General features: G+C 43.3%; 2 protein-coding genes across 7 annotated transcripts in view; one reads left to right on the top strand and one right to left on the bottom strand.

Moving 5' to 3' along the window:
• Positions 1 to 117: 117 nt before the first annotated feature.
• PP2D1 (protein phosphatase 2C like domain containing 1) lies at positions 118 to 17,611 on the bottom strand. Its single transcript, XM_064506222.1, is given in 9 exon segments — positions 118 to 709; positions 711 to 1,428; positions 5,438 to 5,967; positions 5,969 to 6,273; positions 6,275 to 6,441; positions 6,444 to 6,876; positions 7,647 to 7,712; positions 15,137 to 15,289; positions 15,426 to 17,611. Coding segments are annotated over 6 exon segments (2,262 nt in total). The 5' UTR covers positions 6,454 to 6,876; positions 7,647 to 7,712; positions 15,137 to 15,289; positions 15,426 to 17,611; the 3' UTR covers positions 118 to 177.
• Positions 17,612 to 17,691: 80 nt separating this feature from the next.
• KAT2B (lysine acetyltransferase 2B) overlaps positions 17,692 to 23,492 on the top strand; it is a 47,474-nt gene continuing 41,673 nt past the window's right edge. For all 6 annotated transcript variants that reach the window (XR_010387615.1, XM_064506215.1, XM_064506220.1 and 3 more), the window contains exon 1: positions 17,692 to 18,038. Coding sequence is in view for 5 of the 6 variants with exons in the window: in XM_064506215.1 (XP_064362285.1) it covers positions 17,817 to 18,038 (222 nt within the window). In the remaining variant the exon portion in view is untranslated. The remainder of the gene's footprint in view (positions 18,039 to 23,492) is intronic.

Genomic DNA, 23,492 nt, shown 5'->3' with positions numbered 1-23,492 from the left:
ACTCTAAATTTCAAAAGCTTTTATTCCATTTGCACAGTTCCATAGATGTCTGATTTCTTATAATGAATTGGCTATGTGGGTCATCAGTCAAGATGATTATAAGCAACTGTGTGGCACAGCTAAATATAAGCTTGTACTATATGTACAGTGGCACTCCATTTATTGTCGGATACACTTTTAAATATTGATGTAGTTAGGTATTTTATCACATCCGTTTAGAAGTACAATCAAAATAGTAATGTTATCTATTGAACCTGCAGCTAATGCAGTCTTTACCAGTTGTTCACTAACATAGCCTGCTGTGTTGTCGTAGAACGTCTCGGAGGGGACTCTGCCTCTTGCTGCAGTGGGCAATTCACAACCAGACAGGTATATTTTTGTGCCCTCTTCAGACTGCGGTGATGGTTTAGAACCAACTGTCAGTACGGTCTTTACCAGTTGTTGACCAGTGTAACTTGCAGTTTTGTCAGAAAGTGGCTTGGAGTCCACTTTTTTGGCCAGTTTTGCATCTGAATCACAATTAGAAAGGTACGCTTTTGTGTCATCTTCAGGCTCTTTTGTGTCTGTAGACTCTATTACCAGTGCATTCTTCACCGGTTGTTCAGCAGTGTGACTTGGACCTCTCGCACAGAAAGTGTCTAAGTCTGTGTCAGCTTGCCCTGCGGTCTGTGAATGTGGCTGCAGGCTGTTACATAGATGCACTTTGGTCCTCAAACTGTTTCAGTTCTTTGGAGCCACTTGCTGTGCTAGAATCGGACTGTGTTATCTCTCTGTTCTGTGAATGTATTTCATTGTTCCTGAAAGGACATGGTTCTGTATCAGCTTGATTTTTGTGGTCGTCAGTGTCTTTGGAAACTCCATCTTCACTGTGCAGATAGCGCCTGCTAGAACATCTTGGCTCATTTTGTGTCAGGTTGCCTTTTGAGTCAGCAAGAAAAATATCTGTTTTAGAATGTAGCATCTCTGCTCCATCTTGCAGATCATTAATAGCCTTTGAGTCATTTATGTGGCTTTCAGAAGGAGGCATCAAATATTGACACTTATGCAGAGAAGTCCTATTTTGCTGAATACATCTATACATTCTCAAATAATGAGTGAACGTTGTTAGTGTTAATGCAAGTACCTCACTGTAATCCAAAACTTCCCAAAGCCCATTGGAAGCTAAAATAAGAAATTGGCAAGAATCATAGATAGGGACAGATATGGTATGAGGTACAGGTATAACAGATTTTTTCAGTACTGGATCTCCATGATGTCCAAGACCCCTTATGGTTCTCAGATGCCCTTCTACTAATCCATCTGGTTCATTAATGCTGATTCTGCCACCATTCTGTAGTATGCGTTTTCTCTCACTTGCATTAGAAGTGCTCTGCTCTTCTGAGAGGCAATATGCTTTTCCATTTTTACATAAGACTGCATGTACGTTATCTAAAATAAGAGAATATTTTATGGCGAACTGTTTTTTGTAGATATTGCTGTTACATCAGTAATTAGCCTTTTACTAAGGACTGTAGAAAACTAAGGTCATAGTTGAATTTTCTGCTATTACAAGTAACCATACTTCCATCAGTGAATCCCTTTCCATTTTACAACAAGGTTTTCTGTGGTTTTTTTCCTTCCATTATTCAGAAGGCTATTCCAGAACATCTTTCTTCTGGCTGCAGCTAAACTTTTTTGACAAATCTAAGGGACGTTTCACAGAGCTTAAAGTGCAGTCTGACAGAAATGTTGCACCTTGACTGGTTTTTAAGCAAGAGTATATACAGATGATGTTAAGTAATCTTTTCTCAGATACTCCTTTCTGAAGGAATGAGTGCTTTCAAAATGTTACTGCTGAATTAACCCATCAAAAAGTTTGAGATTCAGACTTTTTAAGGATATAAAATATTCTAGTACCTGAAAAATAATTTGGACATCATTTAGGGTTTACTAACATGAAGTCTTAAATCTCTTCCTCAGGTCAGCGTGCCAAGGGCGCATGATTTCTTGCAGTACCCATGTAGAGTCAAGGATGAATTTGCTACTTTGCTTTTCCCTCAACACTCTTGAAATCCCCAGACAGTGAAAAGTGGTTGAAATCAAAACACTGCAGGTGACTGGCCATGTCAATCAGACTTGGATGCAGGGCATAAAGGAAGGCACTTCTGAAAAGAAGTAATGCAGTGTTTGAAATCCTTATGGCTAAGCTGGGAGGACACAGTTTCTATATTAGGGGACAGTATTGGTCTATTCTCCTGTGTTGACATAAGTGCAGAAGTGATGTGTTACAGAAAGAAGTGGGGTGGTAGCTTTCCAGATACTAAGTTGGCCACAATTTGCTCTTTTATACAATATTTTTAATATTTTCTGGCTAGAGTAGAGCACAGATCTACTTTGAAAGGGTTTATAGGTAAACACTGCTTATACAGCAGTTGTATTTCCTGGGAAATACTGTGTTGTCTAGTTTAGGAGACAGCTCCATATGTCCTTTGTGAAGGCATATTTTTCTAGAAGGTAACTCGGAATATCAAATTGAAGAATACATCTCTTTATTGATTATAGAATGTGAATACCTTAATTTATATATATTCTTTGCTGCTTTCCCCTCCACCTTTCTCTGGAGGGGAGAGCTGGAGAGGAGAACTGGAAGGATGTCCAAAATTTCTTTTGATCCCTCAGAGTAGGACTCCAAGCTGGAAACCTAACCAAGAGTATAATATAATCCATGTGAAATAACGTGGTTGCAAGAAAGGACAAAATCTAGTTCACTTTTGGATGCAGATGTCTCTGTCTACAACCAGAGACTCAGCAAAAGAGTCAACAAGAACAAGCTGAACATGGGAGGAAATGAAGAAGACAAAGCTGGCAAGTGCTACTGTATCCTGCTCTGCATTCTGACCATCCTCTTCAGTTACTCACCTGCTGCTGAAGGAGTATATCTACACTTCTGTAAGAACACATTCCTAAGGGAAAAATGATCTTGGGCAAGTCTCGTTTCTTCAGTGTGATATACTTTGTGAAAAATTTAGTATATCACATAAATGTGGTTTTAGAAGTGGTTAGAAGATGTAGTCTTCAATCATAAAAGGCTTAAAGTATCTCTGATCCGCTTCAAGCCCTATCTCATTAACAAAGTTTGGGTTTACAATATCTTTAATTGAAGCCAGCATAAAACTTCGTCTTGGAGGAAAGGATGCAGGCAGGTACTAGAAGCAGAAAACTTAGGTTGGATGAATTGTCTGCCAAGTTTTACCTTCATCTTACAATAGTCTTGACATGTAATAAGAAGGGTCTTTTCCCCTAATAAAGTGGAAACATTAATTTGCTAGCTCTGAAATCCCTGTTAGAATCCCTGTTGTGAGTTATTCTTATATTCCATTAAAGATGACTACAACTTCTGCAAAAATGTCTGAGCTAGTGCTAAACTACTGGTTTTGATACTGGTCACAGCAAAGTTGCAGTTTCTTGGAGCGAGATATGTTTGAACTCTTAAAGTATATTGTTCTGCATTTTTGCATGTTTTGGGGCCCTTGAACCACAGTTGCAGACTGCTGGCAGAAGTTGGATTACATGGAGGTTGATTTCCCAAGGTTTAGTGCAATTTTTAGTTCCTTGGTGGGTATCTTAAGTTCAGTAGGGGAAAAAGGTTAGATGTGACTGTAGTTGGCTTTACAATGTGGCTTAGCAGGCTTTTGTCAGAATAAATGTACTACTTCTGAAGAATGGAGAGATCTGTGTGGCTTGGTTCATATGGTAAGGTGCTTTTAATTATTGGTTTACCAAGTCTTGAAACTTAGTCTGTAGAATCTAAGACAGGGTTGTTGTCAGAAGTCTTCCTTCGACTTCCCTTTGTTGCTCACCGTGGTCTTACTCTATGCCTTTCCCTTGTGGCAGTACAACATTTGTGCTGCTGTGTGGTTAACCAACTTGGGAAACAGAAAAACAGAAGTGGTTAAAATCTTTTTTTTTTTTTTTTTTTTTTTGACAGGTTAATTTTCAGCTGGGTCTGTTGCTTGGTCTCATTCATCAGGTAGCTACAAAAATGCTTGTTGCCAGCATAAGGTAGAGGCACTATGGATATAGCAACAAATGTTAGAAGAATGGAGGAAAGGAAAGGGTTGTAGACTAGTTTATTTATGTCAGTGATAGTTCGTGTTGGTTTATAGGCTTCCTCAAACTCACAGAGGCTTACCTTTTGTGCAAAAATAATAATTTTTATATGTGGGGTCAGTCTTTCCAAATATGGAATATGATTTTTTTCCTCCTAAAGAAATGAAGCCTCTTCATAGATGATTATCTGTTTCCTACTGATCTTTGAGCTTCTTGTTCAATTTCAGTCAAATTTGATGGAGATCCAATATGAAAAAGTTTTACAAGTTTTGTGAAAACAGGCATCTGAGGAGGAAAGGGTGTCTGTTAGTGCCTCTATTGATTGAAAGTTGCAGTGTGAATGCACTCCTTATTAAATACTAGAGAGAATAAAAAAAAAAAGAATAGTGCTAGTGACATGCCTAAAGTAGAGATTGGAAGACACTGGAGTATGTAACCATAGATGCAAATCTATTTGAAACTATTCACACAACAGCTTTTTTTATATGATTCTGGTTGTGTACTCCTTTACAGGAAAGCAGGTGCCTTGCTTATAATCTTAAAACTGTCTTATATACAAGAAAATTTAACTGGTATCAAAAATCATCAGTAGGTAAATATAACAGCTAAAGCTACGAAGAACTGCAAGAGCTTTGTTCAGTGTGCTGCCTGCAGCGGGGCTAGGGGGGAAAAGAATTGGGAATGTGTCAGTATTTTTCTTTACAACTAATAACAGATTTTCCCCACTATAAAAGGGCAGAGCAGGATTCCTCTTTACAACAAACAGGGCTAAACAGAGCTTCAGTAACAGCAGTAAAGAACAGCCAATTGCTATTTCAGTAATTGATAATTCCAGTAATCCCCACAGATAATGTTTTCAGTTTGCTGGTAGCAGAATATGCTGGCACTTAGTCTCAAGGAAAAAAATTATTAAAAGAAGAAAAGATTAAACATGTTTCATAGACACAAGGGATTTATCAGGCCTAAAACCAGAATATTTATGATTGTCTGCCCTAAAATGATGACATCTTAAGCCTTTCTCTTTCAAAAAAATATTTTTATGTTTACACATCACTTCGGTATTACGGAATGTTTCTTAGTTGCATCTTTCATGTTAGTAAATTGACTTTACTGCTCTAACTCCAACATCACAATGAGGGTTCTCATCTAATAAGTCCAATTCTTGTTGCCTGATACCAGCATCAATTGCAAGGGATTTTACCATGTCTTTTTCACATTGCTAAGTTAAAACAATTGCAGCCTTTTATCTCCAAATATCATGTCCCAGCAAATCTCCAAATTAGCTTATTTTTTTCTTTTTATTGGGTAAAGAAAAAGAAACAAAAAATCTACCCTAAAATGTACATACCAATATTAACAATGTGCAGTAACCCAGCAACACCTTTGGATGTCCTGGCTAGTGGACTATGCCCATGGTTTTCAAAATATTTGCTTTCTTCCTCCTCAGTGCTATCTGTCTTTTCATTGTGCATTCTCTCCACCAAACAGGTAACAGTTGAACAGCTGCTCCAGTGAACTTTGGAAACTTCATTCCTTCCTAGTTGTAAAAGTCTGTCCATTCTCCAGAAGGACTTGGCATATGCTTTGTGAATCCATTTGTAAGTATTTGTCTTCTTAGTCTTGTCATTGTCCTGTTTATCAGAGAAAATCCTCTCTTTTTCCCTGTAATCTGCTGTGATTACTGTGGCAAAAGAATCTAGAATTTCCTGTTCATCCTTACTCTTCATGTAGGAGGAATCTGCTTGAGCAAGTTGGTCAAGAAATAAAAGTGGAAGCTCAGCTGAAACTGCTTCTGCAGCTGTCACACCATGATAGCCATCAACTAACCTGAGAAAACATGTCTCTGACCTACTTCCATAATTGTCCAGCACAATATATGTCTTCCATGTCTCCTTGCCAAGTAGAATTTTTATCTTGATAAATTGATAATGCCTTTATTAAAGAATTTTTTACTTTCTTAAGAGTGCTAGAATTGTTAATGTTGTCAAGATCACAACATGATGTGCAAGTCTGTTTATCCATGAGGAATTCAAATGAATAATCAATCTTCTGCCTAGGTCTCTCAGAATATCTAGGAAGCCTGGTCAGTTTTGAAATCAGCTTCTGTCTCCAAGCTAAAAGTGTTCTGTTGTCTGTCTGTGGGCTACTATAGCCCAGGAAACTTAGGGCTGTGTGCTCTTTTTTTATGATAAAAAAGATGACGTGGGTATATTGTTTGTTGACATACTGAACAAAAAATTGAAATGCCCTTGGAATCTACATTCTTGGGTACAATCTTGACTTTCTCCAGATGATCTTCCTCATCTCTGGAAAGTTCAAAATCAGGTAGCTTTGATTTATCTTCTGATTTTCCTCCCATGTCATTCTATAAAAGAGTTGAATATGTTATGAATTTTTACTTTAATATTAGATAATACTACATGTTACCCAAGCATTGTTCTCATTCTCTGTATTATAAACTCTACATTACCATGTAATGACACATACATGGTCAAGAAGCTGGGAACTCCATGTGAAATTATATAAAAATTGTAAATAAGAAATATGTTAAAAATTAGTAATACAGCAAAATTAAGAACAGAAAAGTTTGGAAATACAGAATTCATAAGACAACTTGGGATGATTTGTGTACCTAATAAGGTCTTAGTCACTTCGTCATTTCCTCATTGTGATTCAGCACATAGCCCTGTACCTTCACACTGTTAAAACCTCCAATATAAAGTAGTTACTCATCAGCTTTTCTGTATGGTATTCATCACTTCCCAGACATGGTAGTGGAGTGTGATTCTTACCAAAAAAGAAAAAAAAAAAAAGAAAAGCATATTTGAGATTAAGATGATAAATGCAGGCCAGTTTTGCATGTGAAATATGAAACAGGGCCAGAAACATTGGTATACGTATCACTTTATATTATTTCCAATCCCACTCTCATTGCCATCAGCTGTAACTCTTGAGGACATTAGGTATCAAATGGAAAAACATTGCTTGGTTTTATATTACGTAGACACACAAAAGATAAAGTAGATTTACATGAACAATATTCTATTGTTTTTCTTACATATGAGAGCTGGACTTTGCAGTGTTAATGTTCTTTTAATGTAGAATGGGCTTCATGTGTGTCACTTTCTAAATTAAAAAAGCACAATGAATGTCAAAAATACTACCAAATGGACCAAGCAATGTTGGAGCATTTAGATCTATAGAAAATACCCCTGCTCCCTGAACTAAGAGAACAACTGCAAATAGCAGCCATATGCATAATAGCAATCTTATGTTTGGTTCTCCAACTTCAGAAAAAAGTCTCTGTTTCCTCTTCAGCCCAGTTTCAATCTCCTCAGTCCTGTCTTTCTGACTTCATCTGGGACACTTGCCAAATCAGTTGCTACTTTATCTGCTTATGTACTAGGACTCTGCACTCCAGCGCACCCATTCCCTTGGACATCTAGTTCCAAATACCTCTCCTTCTGCTAGTGGTGGGGTATACGCATATAAAGACACCCTCAGTCTTCTCCCATTATTAGCAAAGGGAGTCCTCAGAGCTAGGACAAAATACTTACCTTGTTCTTAGAGCTGGTATGTGGTGCTACGAACTCACAGGGAGCTGAACTTGTAGAAAAGGTTCCCTGTAAGACACACTGTGTTAGAGAACAGCCTGTGCAGGTGGAACTGTGCAAATTTAGCAGCTGGATACTAACATGCTGCCTTGTGCGAACGTGTACGGTTTTTTTGAGCTTATAACTTGCTCTGTTTTGGGTAGGTTTACAAGAATGGCAAAAGGCATGCCATCATTGACAGCATCTCAGCCAAATTTCAAGGCACTAATTAAAAATCTGACAGTCCTAGAGCTTCTCTATGAGATGGTTATTAAAATTTTGTTTTAATACATGCAAAACAACATATTCTCAGAAGCAGCTAAACCATATTACCTGGCACTTTCTGAAATGAATTCTGCTTCAGGTTTGGAAAGTTTCAGCATGAACAGTTAATATCTGATGGAGTTTTAAGTTACTGGAAATGTCAGGCAACCCTATTTGTAGGCAGCACTAATGATTCTGTCTAAGAAACACGTGCATAACATACAGAGGAAATAGCAATGCTGCTTAAGTAGCAGATACAATTAACATTGTTTGAGTGGCTGCGGTGTGTATTATGGTGTGATATATAGCTAAACCTTACTGCTCTGTGCATAACATCCTCTCTCACCAAGTTTGCATGTAACATGCATACATGTCCAGATGCCATAATGATATAAAAACAATCTTGATATAGTGTGGAAAGCTCAGCTTGCTACTCTATACATCATCTATCTGCTAACTATGCAAACATAGTGTGTAATATTTAGCTGTGTATGGATGGGAAATAGTAGATAAAATCTGTTATGGGTTTTTATTGTAATCTTTTTTCAGAGATTTCTGTCTTTCGGTTAGCCTTTGTAATATTGTAGTGAGAAATCCACCACCAGAGCAAACAGCAGTGGTTTAGCAGCAGTATTTATCCCACTGCCAAATTACAGCCATACCCTTCGACAGATTCACCCTGCTTCAATCTCATCCATTTTCTGGGGCTGTCTCTTTATGGTTGATACAGTCACATGCCTTGTAGTAACTATTTTGCAACTGTTGTCTGTTCCAGGAGTTCAGCTGGTAAACATGTTTTCTTCTAACTACTTATAACATTCCTCTGGGTTATAAACATTTCCATGATTTGTTTTTCAAAGCATATACTTCTTTCCTTTGATGACGGTTTAACAAAATTCGTTTAACTGTTTTAGAATTACAGAGAATTAAAAGACAAAACCCCCAAACTCCTCCAGCTCCACTTAATTTTAGTGTGTCTTAAAGAATCAACCACCTCTGATTGCTTGAGGTAGATCAGTTATAAAATTTAAATAGAAAATCTCTTCTGTAGAGGGTTATATCTACTAAAGTATTAGCAAAGGCAGTAAAACCCTTTATCACAGCATAGTGTACCTTGTCCTTACTGAGCCCAACTTGCAGATAGCTACAGTTCTCAGAAAGTTCATCTCTCCACATGAAGTGAGCATTAAGTTTCTCTAGAAATGCTGCTCCACTTTAGTGGGGCAAAATAAGCAGATACATGATCAAAAAAATAGCAAAAGATATGCTTGTGCAGATCTGTCTTTTCCTTTATTCTACATGCTCTGAATCTGAAACTGGGAGCTCACACAAGCCTTTTCACTGCTGTCATTGTAAGAGTGCATGAATGTCAAAACAAAGTTCAGAGTAATGTATACAGAAAATCTAGTAAGCTGTTTTTCTTCAGCCTTTGAAATATGCATACCCGTTTTACATTAGTGTGTATGAAAGCCCCTCGAATTAGAGACAGGAAATACAAAACTTTGAACACAATGTTAGCTTGGCCTCACTAAGCTTAATTCTTTACACTCACATACTTCATAGATGTCTATATCTCTGCAAGTGGGTGTAAGTGCTAACAGATCACAAGTTCAGAGCATCAAAACTGTCCTAATTTATTATAACTTGTAATAAAAAGTATAATAACCCATGTAGACTAACAAGATATGTTCCAGCTCCTGGTGCAATCATTTTGTTCATAATTCGTAAATGGGCAGCCCTGATGTTACTTTTTTTGTACCATATGCATATGATGTCTATATTAATAGCTGAATACTTTGTGAAAATGAAATAAAAGGGGAAAATATTCCTTTACTGCTCTCTTAAGAAGATAATGTTGTATTTCTTTCCTTCCTTGCTTTTCCCTCCTCAGAGGTAGATACAGACTTAGAAGCTTTTGTTGTCTGGTTGAAGAGTAATGGTGAGATACTGACGTCAAAATATACAGAAGCTAAAGCTCTCTTAGCTTTAGATAGAGAAAGATACAATTCAACTTTATAACTCACTTTGATTTCCCTGTTCGTATTTAGAGAGCCCAAACCCAGCACTGTTTAATGTTCTAAGCTAAAAATAGAGTTAGAGAAAAAAATTAGAAGATGTGGGGCTGGAGGACACAGTTTGCGATTATATGCGTTTTCAAGGGCAAAAGTCATATATTTGCTGTTTATGTCACAGAAAAGAGCCTCTTGGTCATGTTACTACAAAAGGAAGGCTACTTTGCCTCTCTGTCATTACCCAAATACTCCCTTGTATGCAGCTGTGGCAGAGCTGAGGCAGGACATGAGACTAGGTCACTGTCTGAAGCCAGAGGCTTGTATGGCAGTGAATCCCATCATCTCAGGAAATCTTGTATTTCTGGGCAACCCGGTACGTCTCTGGCACTTGGAGTTGCTTGTTGTTTGTATAGCAAGCAGAGATTATTTTCTGCGTCTGTAGTTTGGCACTACAATGTCATTTATTTAATTAAGGATGTCATTAATTGAGCTTCGAGGATCCAAAATCTGATTTGTATCCAAACAGGAGAGTCTCATATGCTATCACCTCTCTGACACATCATTCCTGTCCCCACCTGGCTGTGTTGCTTTCTCACCTACCTGTGTCACACTCAGCACTTAACGTAAACAAGTCTAGTCCTCCGTAGGGTTTGCTTATTGGTAGTAGTTGCTACATACTTGTGGTCTTAGGAAACAATCAGCACTATGGAGCTGGAGCTGGGCCCCAGGGAAGGTGCCTGGATGACTGAGGGTGGCAGGAGGAGGCAGAGAAGGGCTGTGTGATGTAAAATGGAGGTCACAGTCTCCCTGAACTTGTCATCACAATATTATCAGTTAGTATATAAATAGGCTGCACAGTTGCAAATTCTTGCTGAACAAACACCAACTTCCTCACCCATCTGTTTCTTTCTCCCTGCTTTACTCTTTGCCATGTCTTTCTCTCTTTGTGTCTCAGCCAGCACATCTTTCTCCCTGCGCCAGCAAGGCAGTGCTGCTGCTCATTTTGCTGCTGCACTGCCCAGCCTGCTCCTTCCTTTTGACTGCTGTTCCCTCCCTCCGGCCATCGCAGTCTGGCAGTGGCACCTCCCTCGAAAATTGTTGTTGAGTGCTTCATACCTCTTCCATCCTCTCAAAAACGCCTACCAGGCATCACTGGGTCAGTCTTTCCCGGAGCAGCGTTGGACCTGATGCTGCCCTGGAGCTGGTGGTACAAGGGGCTAGTGTGGGTGTAGTGGTTGCGGTGGTGCACTGCACACCCTACTTCACAGCCCAAGCTGGGGGTATGGGCACAGTGCTGCTGCCTGTGCAAATACTGTCTTACCAGCAGGCCAAAGGGCACACATATTCACTTGGTCTCAGTTTCATGTGGTCTCCTTCTGCAAGAGCAGCAATGGGCTCATATCTGATGTGAAAAAACTTATGTAACCTTTTTTAGATGGATAAGACCTCTAAAAACTCTTCCGCTGAAAGGACAAACTCATATAGCTCAGCAGCCACGTCCTACACTTTCCATTAATTTTAGCTGGGCTGGGCCCCTCAGCCTCCAAAAGCATCTGCAAAGGGAGTGATGCAAAAGGCATGGATGGCAGGAACCAGATGTCTTCTCCCAAATGAGTCAAATGAGTCTAGCATAGTACCCTTTTTAATGTATCCCCAGAAGCAACAACACAGCTTCATGGAAGTCCTGTTATGAACGATGTGGGAAGAGATAAAGAGGAACCTGGTGAGTCACATGAGTGTGCCTTCAGGGGCGTCTGTCTTCAGGACTTGGGAACACTCCCATCTCTGGACCCGATAATAGGCATGCAAGAAGGAAATGATTAATAATTAAAATAATTATGGAATAAATTAAAATAATTAGTCTCCTTATTTATCTCCATAAGCGTTGTCCAAAACTGGAATCTTGGGATTCCAGGCCCACTGATCTTATGCCAGCCTATAAAGTGGAAACAGTCACCATCATTAGGTCTTCTTAAGTGAAGGTAGTAACTTGTGACATTGTCCATTTGGACAGCTCTTCAACAGGTAAGAAGTATTTAAAGTGGGAAATGGGACTAGTAAAAAATGGTGCAAATATGTCTTTCTACACCACGGCCACTTTGCAGCTGTTCCTGCTGGCTGCACCTGTGCTGCCAGGGCAGGGGCAGCAGTTCGTAAGCCACTGAGCAGCAGGCGGAGGTGATCGTCACATCGCGCACACGGCACCCAGAGAGGAGTGCATTAGTGGACTGCACTGGGCTAGGCCACTTTGTACTGGGCCATTCCTACCAGCGCATACTGCAGTGGAACAGCTCTGCCTAGCATCTATCTAAATGTAAATGTGGCCAAGGCATTAACTTGATTGATACTTTTCTAAAATCACCCATATGGGAGTGTCGTGGGGTGCAGAGACGCTGCCAAGCGTCAAATGTGGCTGAGAGCCTGCTAAGCAGTGAGGCTCGGCACAAGGGGGAAGGTCACATCTGGCACATGAGGTTTGGAGAACCACAGAGAGAAAGCTGAGAAGGAAGTGGACGATGAGGGATTGTGTAACTGACTGTTCCTCTTGTACTCTCCTCCCTGTTACAACCTGCCTCCCTCTCGCGTACATCCACAGCTGGAATTACTCCTGTAATCCTGGTTTTCCTCTCCTTTTTCCAACTGTACACACAATTCTAGTCAGGCTGAATGGAGGTTTCTAACTTGTTTCATTTCTGTGGTTTAACCAAGCGGTTAGCCATAATTCTTGTAGTTGTGTCCATAGTTCTTGGGATTTCCGGTGTTCCGACCCAAATACTGGAAAGGCCTAGAGATGGGCTCTGAAGATCGGATGTGCCTAGGCCAGTGTAACTCTACCTTATAGAAGTAAAATGGATTTTCTTGCAGAATTCTAATATCTAAATCAGTGGCTTAGCAAAGGTGCAGGCTGGAGACAGCATAGATGGAGCTAATAGAAACTAGGCCGCTTCACTCCTAACCCGCTGCCAGCTGCATCCGTGCCAGCTACCAGAAGTCTGTGATTCTGCCAGCACCGCTGACATAAATGGACCTCCTCTATGCAATGCTGGGATAGTTAAGGAAACCATTAATGCAGAGATAATCAGAGTACATTGAATGGGGTTCCAGAGAACTGCTGAGATCTCTCCCCACCTCATAGTAAGCTGAGAAAATAGTAAGAAGATAAGATGATGTTAGATAATGGAATAAACAAAAAACTATGGGGAGACAAGTGAACGAAAAATAAACAATACAGCTTATGTTTGCATCAAGCAGTCTAGTGCTCTCACTATCACAAAATAATATAGTGCAAGTCTATGCAACACTCACAGATAATTAAATATCTTTAACAAGCAGCTTCTAAACTCGACAAAGCACACACTTCGCATTGAATTGGCAAAGGCAGTAATAATATCCTGTACTGCAACAGCCCAGTATTTAGGTTTTCACTTGGCTTTTGATAAGCCAAAACTTTGACTAGAGTCAAGAAGAGCATGCTCTATGTAAAAGTGAATAAAAACTGCAGAGTGCTTAGTCACTAGCAAAAAGTCTGTGCTGCTTAAACAGTCATGAGTGTTACAGTGACATTTTCTCCATTTTCTTTCCTCTGTTTTTTACTTGTACAAACCGGGTAATTGCGTTGTGAGGTTCCCTATGGCAGTCAAAGGCCTAGTGGTAAGGGCTGCCATCTACATGATTAATTTCACATGTATTCTCTATGGGACGCTGACAAGATGCTAAAGAGTATAATGAACAAAACTTTTGTACTGTTAATACTTCCAGTGATTCATAAGATATTGATAGCCTGAGTGTGTAGTGGCCAAGAGGGAGGCCACTTAACCCACAAGGAATATGCTAATGAAAGAACAAAATAGGACTTTATTCCTAGGAGAAATTCCCTGGAGGAGGAGGAAGAGCTCCACTTTTCACATTTGCCTTGAAAGGCAAGAATAAAACCAGGTGGGAGCTGAGGAGGAAAGTCCTAGTGTGAACAAAAGGAGAGCGAGAGCAGTGGTTCATCACACTTGCTCCAAATAGGCCTGAGAATGGGGGTGAGGGGGACGGAGAAGTTCCCAGAGCTCCACAGCTGGCTGGGAGGTCCCTCCCGGAGAGACGGCATTCAGCAGTAGGCTGCTGTTAGTTGAGTCATTCAACTTATGTGACTGAGATAGGTCCCAAAAGCCTCAAATGACAGCTAGGTAATAACTGGGTGTCAGGCACACCCTAAACTACACTTTAATTTCCTCTTTTGTAACCGGGATCCCTCTTTTGTAACTGGGAATCAAGAATACAACCATCTGTTTTGCTAGAATAACTCACATGTTTTGCATTTAAGCTTGTCTTGAGTTCACAGTGAATTCGGGCTTGCCAGCAAACACTAAAAGTGCTGCCTCCTGGGAGCACCAGAACTGAACACGAATCCCCTCAGGGCTATCAGCAGCTTGGGACAGGCCTGAGAGTCACAAGAGCTGGAATGTGTGTCTCATCCAGTTCCAGACTTGCTTAATTTAATGTACATGATTATTCTCATCTGAGTTTGCAAGCTAAGCAGTGCAATTAGGAAGCAGGCAGCTGTACTCAACTCCTACCACAACAGCTTGCAAAAAAGCCAGTTTCAGAATAAGCTGTACTTGTGCAAGCCCATTGACATGCCCTAAAGGACAGAAACTAAAATACGTGGCAGGGCTTTTCAGACAATGCTCTGAGTTTAATTTTAATTTAATATCTTCATATTGAATATTTAATGATGAAGGTAAGCACTGGAGTTCTGGAGTTCTGTTGTGCTCAAATTGAGTCATAAATTATAATTGAAATACTTACTTAGACAATTAGTCAACAGATAAAGTCAGCTTAGATATGAAACTGAGAATGACATGTATAGTCATATGTCGAAAGAGATTTTTTTTCTGTTTTCCTAATATAGTGTAACTTGTCATAGCCAAACTATGTTCACCGAAGCCATCAATAGTAAACATGGCCCAAGTCATACCCCAGTGTTTCCAGCGAGCAAATGATCTTTTCCTCCTTATTCTTGCCAAAATAGTGAATGTAACGTTTTACTGTCACTGGAACAGTTTAAGACAAAGTAATGTTAGGCTTTTTTTTTTCATAACTTAATATTTCAGAACAAAGTTAGAATGATAACAGTAGATGTAAATCAGACTTACAGTTTAAAAAGAAAGAAAAAAGAGTAGGGCTTACCTAATAGCAGTTAAAGAGAGATTTCTTTTTAAGCTGTTCCTCTTTGCAATAGTAGGCAGTTGTTCTGCGTTTGTAGTGAAACTGGTGTTTATAAATGTTACTATAGTAGCTGTATCCTTAGCCACAGGCTGGTAGATTTATTGTTCTGGTTATCTAGTGAGCAGCAAGGTAAAAAGAGAAAAATAGAGAGAGAGCACATGAGAGACATGGTATTGTAAGACAGCCACAATCATACATGAGGATATAGGGAAAAAAATGCAGTAAAAATATATTTTCCCTTCATACTAACCAGTGTCCTACCATATGCCATACAACAGTCTTTTTTTCCACTAGACTCTCATAAACACAAAATGAAATGTATCAGAGATCCAAAGTAGCCATCATGTAACAAAAGTCAGTCATAATGACTTTCATCTTTATTTTATTTCAGTGGAAGTAAAAACTTCTCAGACTTTTAGGATCTCAAGGAACAAGGTGGAAGAATAAGGCTGAAAGAAGAAGGTTTTTTGCCTAGGCCGTGATCCTGTGAACATGTACTTCCATACATAAATGCACACTGAATGGTCCTCATAAGCATCAGTGGAATTACATATGCAAAAATAGTGAATGCGTTTTGAGAATTGAAACGTATAATCTGTTTCTATGTGGGTGTGCAAACTTGATACCGGATTAGATAACATTAGTTTATCATTTCGAGGAGAAGCTAAACAAATCGCCAGCTTGATGGTTTTCTTTCTTTATTTAAAAAAGACATTAGGAGAATGTCCATGAAGGCGACAGTTCCCAGAAAATCTAGAAGGCAATGGGCAGCGATGTGGAGCGGCACACGGAAAGGAATTGGTTGTTGCAGGTGGACTGTTCACTTCATTTGCAGCTGAAGCAGAGCAGTGGGAAAGCTGAAAGTGAAACTAAGCAATATATTTTCATTGCCAAGCCTGGGAGGAAAGTGGAAGAGCAATTGTCATGAAGAAATGCAAGCAAATACACTTAGAAGGTTATTCTGATGATCTTAGGTGGATGTTATCATACAGCAGCTATTTGTTATTCTAAAATATTAATCGAAGAGCGTCAAAGAAATAAAACCGGTATAATTTAAGAGGAGCACGTTTTATGCGCTCCGAAGACAGGGTCCGATGCGCCGTCGGCGGCTTCTCCCCGCTGCTGCGGAAAGCGGGGCAAGCCAGTGCCTCCTCCACCTTAACGGTCCGTCTTAAAACACCGCGGATGGCAGCAGCCATCTTAAGGGTCACTGTCACCCCCGCGCCACATCCCCGCCCGGGGACGCGCCGCTCCGCGCCGGGAGCCCAGCACCGCCGGCTCGGCTTCCTCCGAAGGGGATCGCCTCCCCCTCCTCCTTTTGTTCATTTCAACACCTCCGCCAAAAAAAAAAAGCCTCTCCCCTCTCCCTTTTTTAGCGAAAACATTGAAACATGTTAGTGTGAAAGGCAACTCGGTGCATCCTTCAGGTTTTGTCTCGCTGCACGAAAGTCTCAGCCCGCCGTAGAGTCCGAATGGTTGAAAACATCAAGGGAGAAAATGGGGGTGAGAGAAGGGGAGATCTCAGGGAAACTGTTTTCTCACTCCTCCCCCACCTTGCAGAGCCTGTCGTCATTTCTGCTCGCGCAAGGCAGCAAGGCTCCGCGCTGCGAGAGCGCTCGCGCTGGGATTCCCCGCTGCATCCATGCTGCCGCCGCCGGTTCACACATCAAGGACGCGTAAATCACACCCGGCGCGCAGCCTGCGCGCCCGCCTCTCAGACCGCCGGGCTGCGCGGCGGAGCTGCCATCTGCGGTTTCTCGCGGCTCCGCCGCGGCTTTGCATGTGCGCAGCGGCGCCTAACTGCCGCGGACCCGAAGCGCTTGCTTCCAGGCACAGGCCGCAGTTGCTGCGGGAGAACCGCTCACTTAATTCGAGCTTCCAATTAAAAGGCAGCGCCCCTAAGACATATGTTGAGCTGCTGTTAACACCTGTTCCCGGACAAAAAGGAAAGGCCCTAAAACCACTACGCAATTCCCCCCGAGGAACTGAGCAGAGCCTTTATATCCGCATGTATTTAAAGCCAACCAGTATTTTTATGTTGACTGAATTAGAAATAATAATGAAAAAAACCAACAGAATTTGTTAAAAACAGCCGGGGATGGGACCGCAACAGTTAAGTCAACAAACGAGTGACACCGTGAGGGGGAAAGGGGGCTTTTAAAGAACCTGAAGCCGGGGGAGGCTGAGGAACGCGGCTGCTGCGCGGGTCGCCGCGGCCGCCTCAGCCAGGCCAACCCGACCCGACCCGACCCAGAAGAGTCTTCAGCTCTTTTCGGGGGCAACTTTCCTCCCACGCTTCCCGGCCGCGCAAGGCCCGCTCCGGCGTGGACCCCTGCGCGCAGCCGCCGCCTTGCGCGGGGGCGCCCCGGGCCCGCGCCGCCGCCGCCCGCCCCTGCGCAGCGCCGCGCACGCCATGCCGCGGGGGCGGGAGGCGGGGGCCGGCCGCGCTCCCCCCGCCCGGAGGGGCAGGAGCCGCCCGCGGAGCGGCCAGTCCCCTCCCTCCGCTCCCTCCCCGGGGGGAGCAGCCGGCGGCACGGCGAAGGGGAGGGTCTAGCGCTCGGCGCACCGCGCCGGCCGCCGGCAGAGCCGCTCGGGCGGGCGGCTCCCGCCGCGCCGCGCCGCTGCGCGCCGCTCCGCGGGCATGGCGGAGCCTGGCGGCGCCGGGGCCGCGGCGGCGGGCGGCGGCGGGCCGCAGCAGGGCTCCCCGGCCGCCGGGGGGGTGGTCGCCGGGGGGCCGGCCCGCGCCGCCGCCGAGAGCCCCGGGGGGCCCGGCTCGGCGCGCACCGCCGGGAAGAAGGCGCAGCTGCGCGCCGCTCCGCGGGCCAAGAAGCTGGAGAAGCTGGGCGTCTACTCCGCTTGCAAGGTACGGCGCCGGCCGCGGGCGCCCCCCCGCCCACGGAGGGTGGGGACTGAGGCGGCTGGGGAGGGGAGGGACGGACGGAGGGAGGCGGTGGGGAAGGGCAGGGAGGGGACGGACGGACGGACGGAGGCGGGGGGGGGTGGCGGGCCGGCTGCAGCCCCGCGCTCCCCGCTGCCGGGAACCGCAGAAGTGGCGGGGCTGGTGGTTCCTCCTCCCCCCGGAGCCTTCCAGCCAGGAGCGCCGAGAATAAGCCCGAAACACGCCGAAGACAAGCCCTCGCGCGGAGCTCCACCCTCCTCCTCCCCCTGCTCCTGTCGATCCGGGCAATAGCGGACGTGCCCGTCCCGCTGCCCCCTCCCCGGCCGCGGCACCGCCCGGGCCCCGCGGGGGCCGCTCGCACTGGCAGCGGGGGGAGGCGCCGGGTCAGCGGCGCCGCCGCAGCTGCTGGCCGCGGAGGCACCGCGCGGGGCCGGTTCCCCGCACGGGGGGCGCGGGTGGGCTCAACTCGGCCGGGGGCGGCGGTCTCGCGTCCCGGCGGGGGCTGTCGGCGCCCAAACGCCGCTGCTCCGAGCCGGCACCGTCGCCAGCAGGTCTGGCAGAGGAGCGAAGAGGTGCGGCCTCTCTGTCTGGGACAGTTGTCCCCGCTGGTCACGTCGGTGCGGGCACCGCCGGGCAGCGGGCACCGAGGCCTCTCTCGCCTCCAGCGCTGTCGGGCCTTCTCTGCTCTCCTTAGTGACGCTGCCCTAGGTTTCCCTCCGTGCAGCTTTCCCTCTGCCTGGATTTTTCTTCTGGATGGGAGAAGCAGGACTTGACTGCTGGAGACTGAGAGAGCCTGGTCAGAGTTGCAGCTTCACAGTCTTTGGAGGCCTGTGACAACTGGTGGTGTCATTTGTGCCCGGGCACGTGGACTGTGCTGCACATGGTGCTGGGCCAGTGCGCTCTGAGCACCGGCTGCATTGCTGCTATCGTGGCAATTCACAGATGCACAGCAAGCCTGGCGTGTTCAGGATGGCAGTGGTGTTATGAAATCTTCTAGTAATACTTTTCGCATTGAAAATAATTGAGCTGTTTGTGAAAAAAGTGTATTTTATTTTGTCTGTTGCCTTACGTCGGAGTCTTCAGAAGGGCAAATGTTAGGTGAAAGGCCAATCTAACTCTAGTGTACATGAGGAAGCATTGTAATACGGCTCTATAGTCCTGTCTGGTGATGTGAGGTGCTTTAACTGTAGGCTGAAAGCACGTTGCAATGCTGAGTCATGTGAGGTCAAGTTAAGGAAACCACAGGCATACTTCAATTTCTTAGCTGTTTACAAATATACAGGCATATCCTCTTGGGCTTGATAGATATGTGGGACATCGCATCATACCACCAATGTCAGTAACTTAAAAGAGCAGTTAGTGTGTTTGAAACTTGAGGCCCTTGTTGAAGGATGGGTGACATGATTCAAAACTTTCCGTTGCTTATTCCCCTCTGCCTCCCAGTATTTTAATGTCACCAACACTTGCGATGCTATTAAACAGCATTGGACAGGGAGGCTGTGAGATTTTCCTGAGCTGTTTGGGATGTGTGTGTGTGTGCGGGGGGGTTGGGTATGATCCTCCCTCCCTCCTTCCTTCCCTAGTCAGATCTTCTTTCTTCCCGGCATGGCTCTCCAGCGGTGGGCGCAGAGCAGTGGCAGCTCGTCTTGCAGGCGCTGTGACCAGGTAGTGTTATTGGCCTTAGGCTCCCGTCCTGCTGCGGGAAGTCAGCGCCGTGTCGCCGCTGGCACTGCAGTGAGCCGGGGGCGTGCGACCTGTGGCTAGCGGCACCCCGGAGCCAGGCACAGCCGCAGAACTAAACACTACTCTGTTCAGATTAAAATGCAAAACCAGCCTTTGCGACTTTGCTGTTCTTCAGTAATTTAATACCAGGCAGCAGTCTTTCAGGCTGCAAAACATAAGCGAGTAGACAAACAGGAAGCTTCTTGTAAACTAATCAAGCAGTTTGTCCGGTGGGATAAGGAGGGAGGAGAGCTGAAGAATGTGTTGTTTTTCTTTTTGAACAACTGGCAGGTGCTCCAGCACTGCAGTGCTTGGCTCACAACATCAGTGGTTTGCAAGAAGCTGCAGGGAATAACTTTGAACTTTCTAACTTTGGTCTGAAACATTGATTCCACTTAATTTGTGTTTCCATTTGTGAGAGAGAGAAATCAAACACCTGCACCATCACCAGTCCCAAGATAAGGTAACTTATGTTTTCATTCAGGTAGCAGCCATATGGGAATCTCGCGTAAATGTGCGTAGAGCTCTTGAGGTTGCAGGGGATAAAGTACACGATGCCATCCTTAGTGTTGGTGGCCATCTCCCATGTAAAATGGGAGAGGAAAATAGTGCTTCTTCAGCACAGAAAGTTGAGTAGAAACTTAACCTCTGAGACGCCGAGAGGGGCAGAGGCAGCGAGTGCCTTCGTTAGGGCTGAAGAGAAGCAGCGTGAGGAGGTGGGAAGAGCGCGGTCGCTGAGCGGCAGCGGCGGGGCCTCGCTGGCGGCAGCAGCGATGTGCCATGCCCGGGATGGGTGAGACTGCCCCATGCAGAACCGCGGCGTGACGGGCTGCTCCGGCCCAAGGAGGGAACGAACCCCCTTGTTGCCCTTCAGTGATCCCGCTGCTTCACGGCCAAAAACTGCAGGCAGAGACATCTTCAGTGTGCATGTAATCCCAGCAGAGCTAGACTGAGGATTTGGGAATAAGTTTCTGGAGCCGCTGCCCTGGCCTTGGACTGCAGATATGTTTTGTTGTCGTTGTTTTGGGGTTTGCTTTTCTCTTTGTTTGGTTCTTATTTCCCTGATAAAGAATTGAGACAGGAGAGTTGTAGTTGTCAAGCTTGACCGTTTCTCCCTGTGAAGAAGGTGGTCAGGGACAGAAGGGAGAAAAAAAGCTATTCTGTGTAAAATACCTTTTTAAAGTGACCCAGGTGTGTGTGTTTGGGGAGGAAGGGTAGTCTGAACAATGAGATATATATTAAGAACCGGCACGGTTCTCATGAATTTTAGAAAATACATACTATTCCTTTATGCTTTGTAGGGCAGCATTTGGTACTGCTATAACCGTAGAAATATAAATGGTTACACACAGTTTTTGTTTTTTCCAGTGTGCAAATGAGCATGATGCATCTGAGCTTGCCGCACATTCATATAAAAGCAGCACTGTGTGATTTACGTAATTTACGTAAATACATTTAATGAAAGTGCAGGAGGAAGTCTTACTGACTATCTTTTTCCCTATTGGTTTGCTGTATCTGAAAATACAATCCCCTCTCCAGTCCCATTGGGAGCTTTTCCTGTATACCAGTTTAAGTATGTACTATTTCTGTACACTGGTATTTCTGTAAAATTGATTATTTCTCATTTTATACATATTACGGTGATGCCTCAATGCTTACAACTGTAATTAAGAGCCTAGTGGATTAAGGCATTTGCACAAATAGTGGGGAGTAATACATCCTTAAAGCTCTCATGCTTAAAAAAAAAAAAAAAAAAATCCCCCAAAACATGTGCAAAAAGTGAGAAGCAGGTGATGAGATGATTTGGCCAAGGCCATGCAGCAGGTTAGCGGCAGAGTTTGGAGGGAAAGCTGGTTCTCCCAAGCTGCAGACCAGCATCTGAACCTTGGCGGAGCGCACTGCTTCCCACTTGTCATTTCACATTCTGATCCTGGAGTGACCTCTGTGGTGTTTTCCTGTTCCTGCACATGGAAAATAGTTCATAATGTAACTATGTACCACTGTTTCCATAATGAAATATTTTTTCCTAGCTTTCCGAAAGCAGATTAAGATGAGGCAAACTCATTACTGCTGGGCTCTGCATGGTGGGAGTAAAGCTCCTTGAAGCTCAACTGAAGATGTATTAAAGTCACTTTCTGGAGAAATCACAGAAGTATGTAGGGCATGTAGAGGATATTTAAGGCTTCCTTATGATCATTTTCATAGTGTGGCAAATCTGTTTCACAATGTCTTACAGGCCCAATTAAAGTTCCTTCAGTTAAATAAGAAATCTATCATTACCTCAATTAGGTGGAATTTGGATCCTTAATACTAATAAAAACCTTTATATGGTAGCCTACATCTATTTTATAGGTGAGAGAAACAGCAAAAAAAATAGTGACTAAAATACTTGGATTGATGAATAAAGGAAAAATATGGCCTTAGAGCTGAACATTGAACTGATTATTTTCTATTGTTAAAGACAAATGGATCTGCTAATTTCCTGATATGTATGAGTAGATCTCTAAGCAGTATCTAAATGTTTTCATAGATTTGTATGTACCTTTGAGTAAGAAAAATATATAAATTCCTCAATGTTTTTGTTATGGCTTATGTAATGTTCTTTGTTAAAACAGAAATTTGAGATTATTGCTTATGGGAGAAAACCATTTTATAATAGGGTATGCTACCCAGCTTTTATGTTGTGAGGAAAAATAATTTTTCTAGAGTACCTGTATTTGTTGGAAATAGGAGATTGTGTAATGTTGTGTATATGCAATCCATTGAGGCTGCTTTGCATCTCAGTTACTAGATAAGGCAATCTGTATCATTTTTGAGTTGAGAGCTGAGTACAATAGCGGTTTTGAAACCCAGTTTTAAGTCTGTTCAGGTCTTTTACTTTGTAAATTAGCTTGAAGCTGACATCTTCCTATGCCCATTTCACCATCTGTCAAATGGGAAGAATATTTTAGTTCATAACCTACTGTACCATTATTTGTTTGTATTATTTAGACTTCTTTCATTTGCATTATTTGAACATCTAAACCCACTGAAAAGGGGCCTAGATGTTTAATGTTGTAACTGTCAAATGCTTTCCTTTCTAATAAAAACATTAACAGTGTATCTTAAAATATGCTGTTTTCTTTTGCTGTCCACTTTTAACCCAGTATCAGTTTATTCAGTATTTCAAAGAAAACAATAACTTTCATTTGTCCAGACCTGTTGTTTTCATTGTCCTTAGAAAATGAAACTGTCCAAAATCTACACTACAGCACTCCACATAACATGGAAGGTCACAAAAAAAGATTATTGAACAAATGGCATACCATGCAAAATGTATGTAACTTCTGCATTGTTTTTACTGAGGGCAGTGATGTGTAAGTGTTATGTTTTATTATACTGCACTCACCCAGTTTTATTAAAAACTCCCAATTAAGATAGTGTTCGTGATCCTTGGTCTTGCAGAGATGACCTTCATTACCTTGCAAGCTTCAGTAAGGCAGAAGTCCTTAACTTTCTTCAGTGTCTTTATCAAAGCTCTGCAGATGTCCCAGAAAACAAGACTCCAAGGACTGGATGTACCAGTTCGAATGTTTTCTTTTCCTTCTTCCCCTCAAAACTGTTTTTGATCTTATATTAAGTTTTTGAGGGGGGAAGTCATACTTTATTTTCTATTGAAAAGCAGATGAGTGACATAAAAAAAAAAGAAAGAAAAAA

This window comes from Dromaius novaehollandiae, chromosome 2, assembly GCF_036370855.1.
Source record: "Dromaius novaehollandiae isolate bDroNov1 chromosome 2, bDroNov1.hap1, whole genome shotgun sequence".
Classification (NCBI taxonomy): Eukaryota; Metazoa; Chordata; class Aves; order Casuariiformes; family Dromaiidae; genus Dromaius; species Dromaius novaehollandiae.
This window is presented reverse-complemented; position numbering and strand designations above follow the sequence as displayed.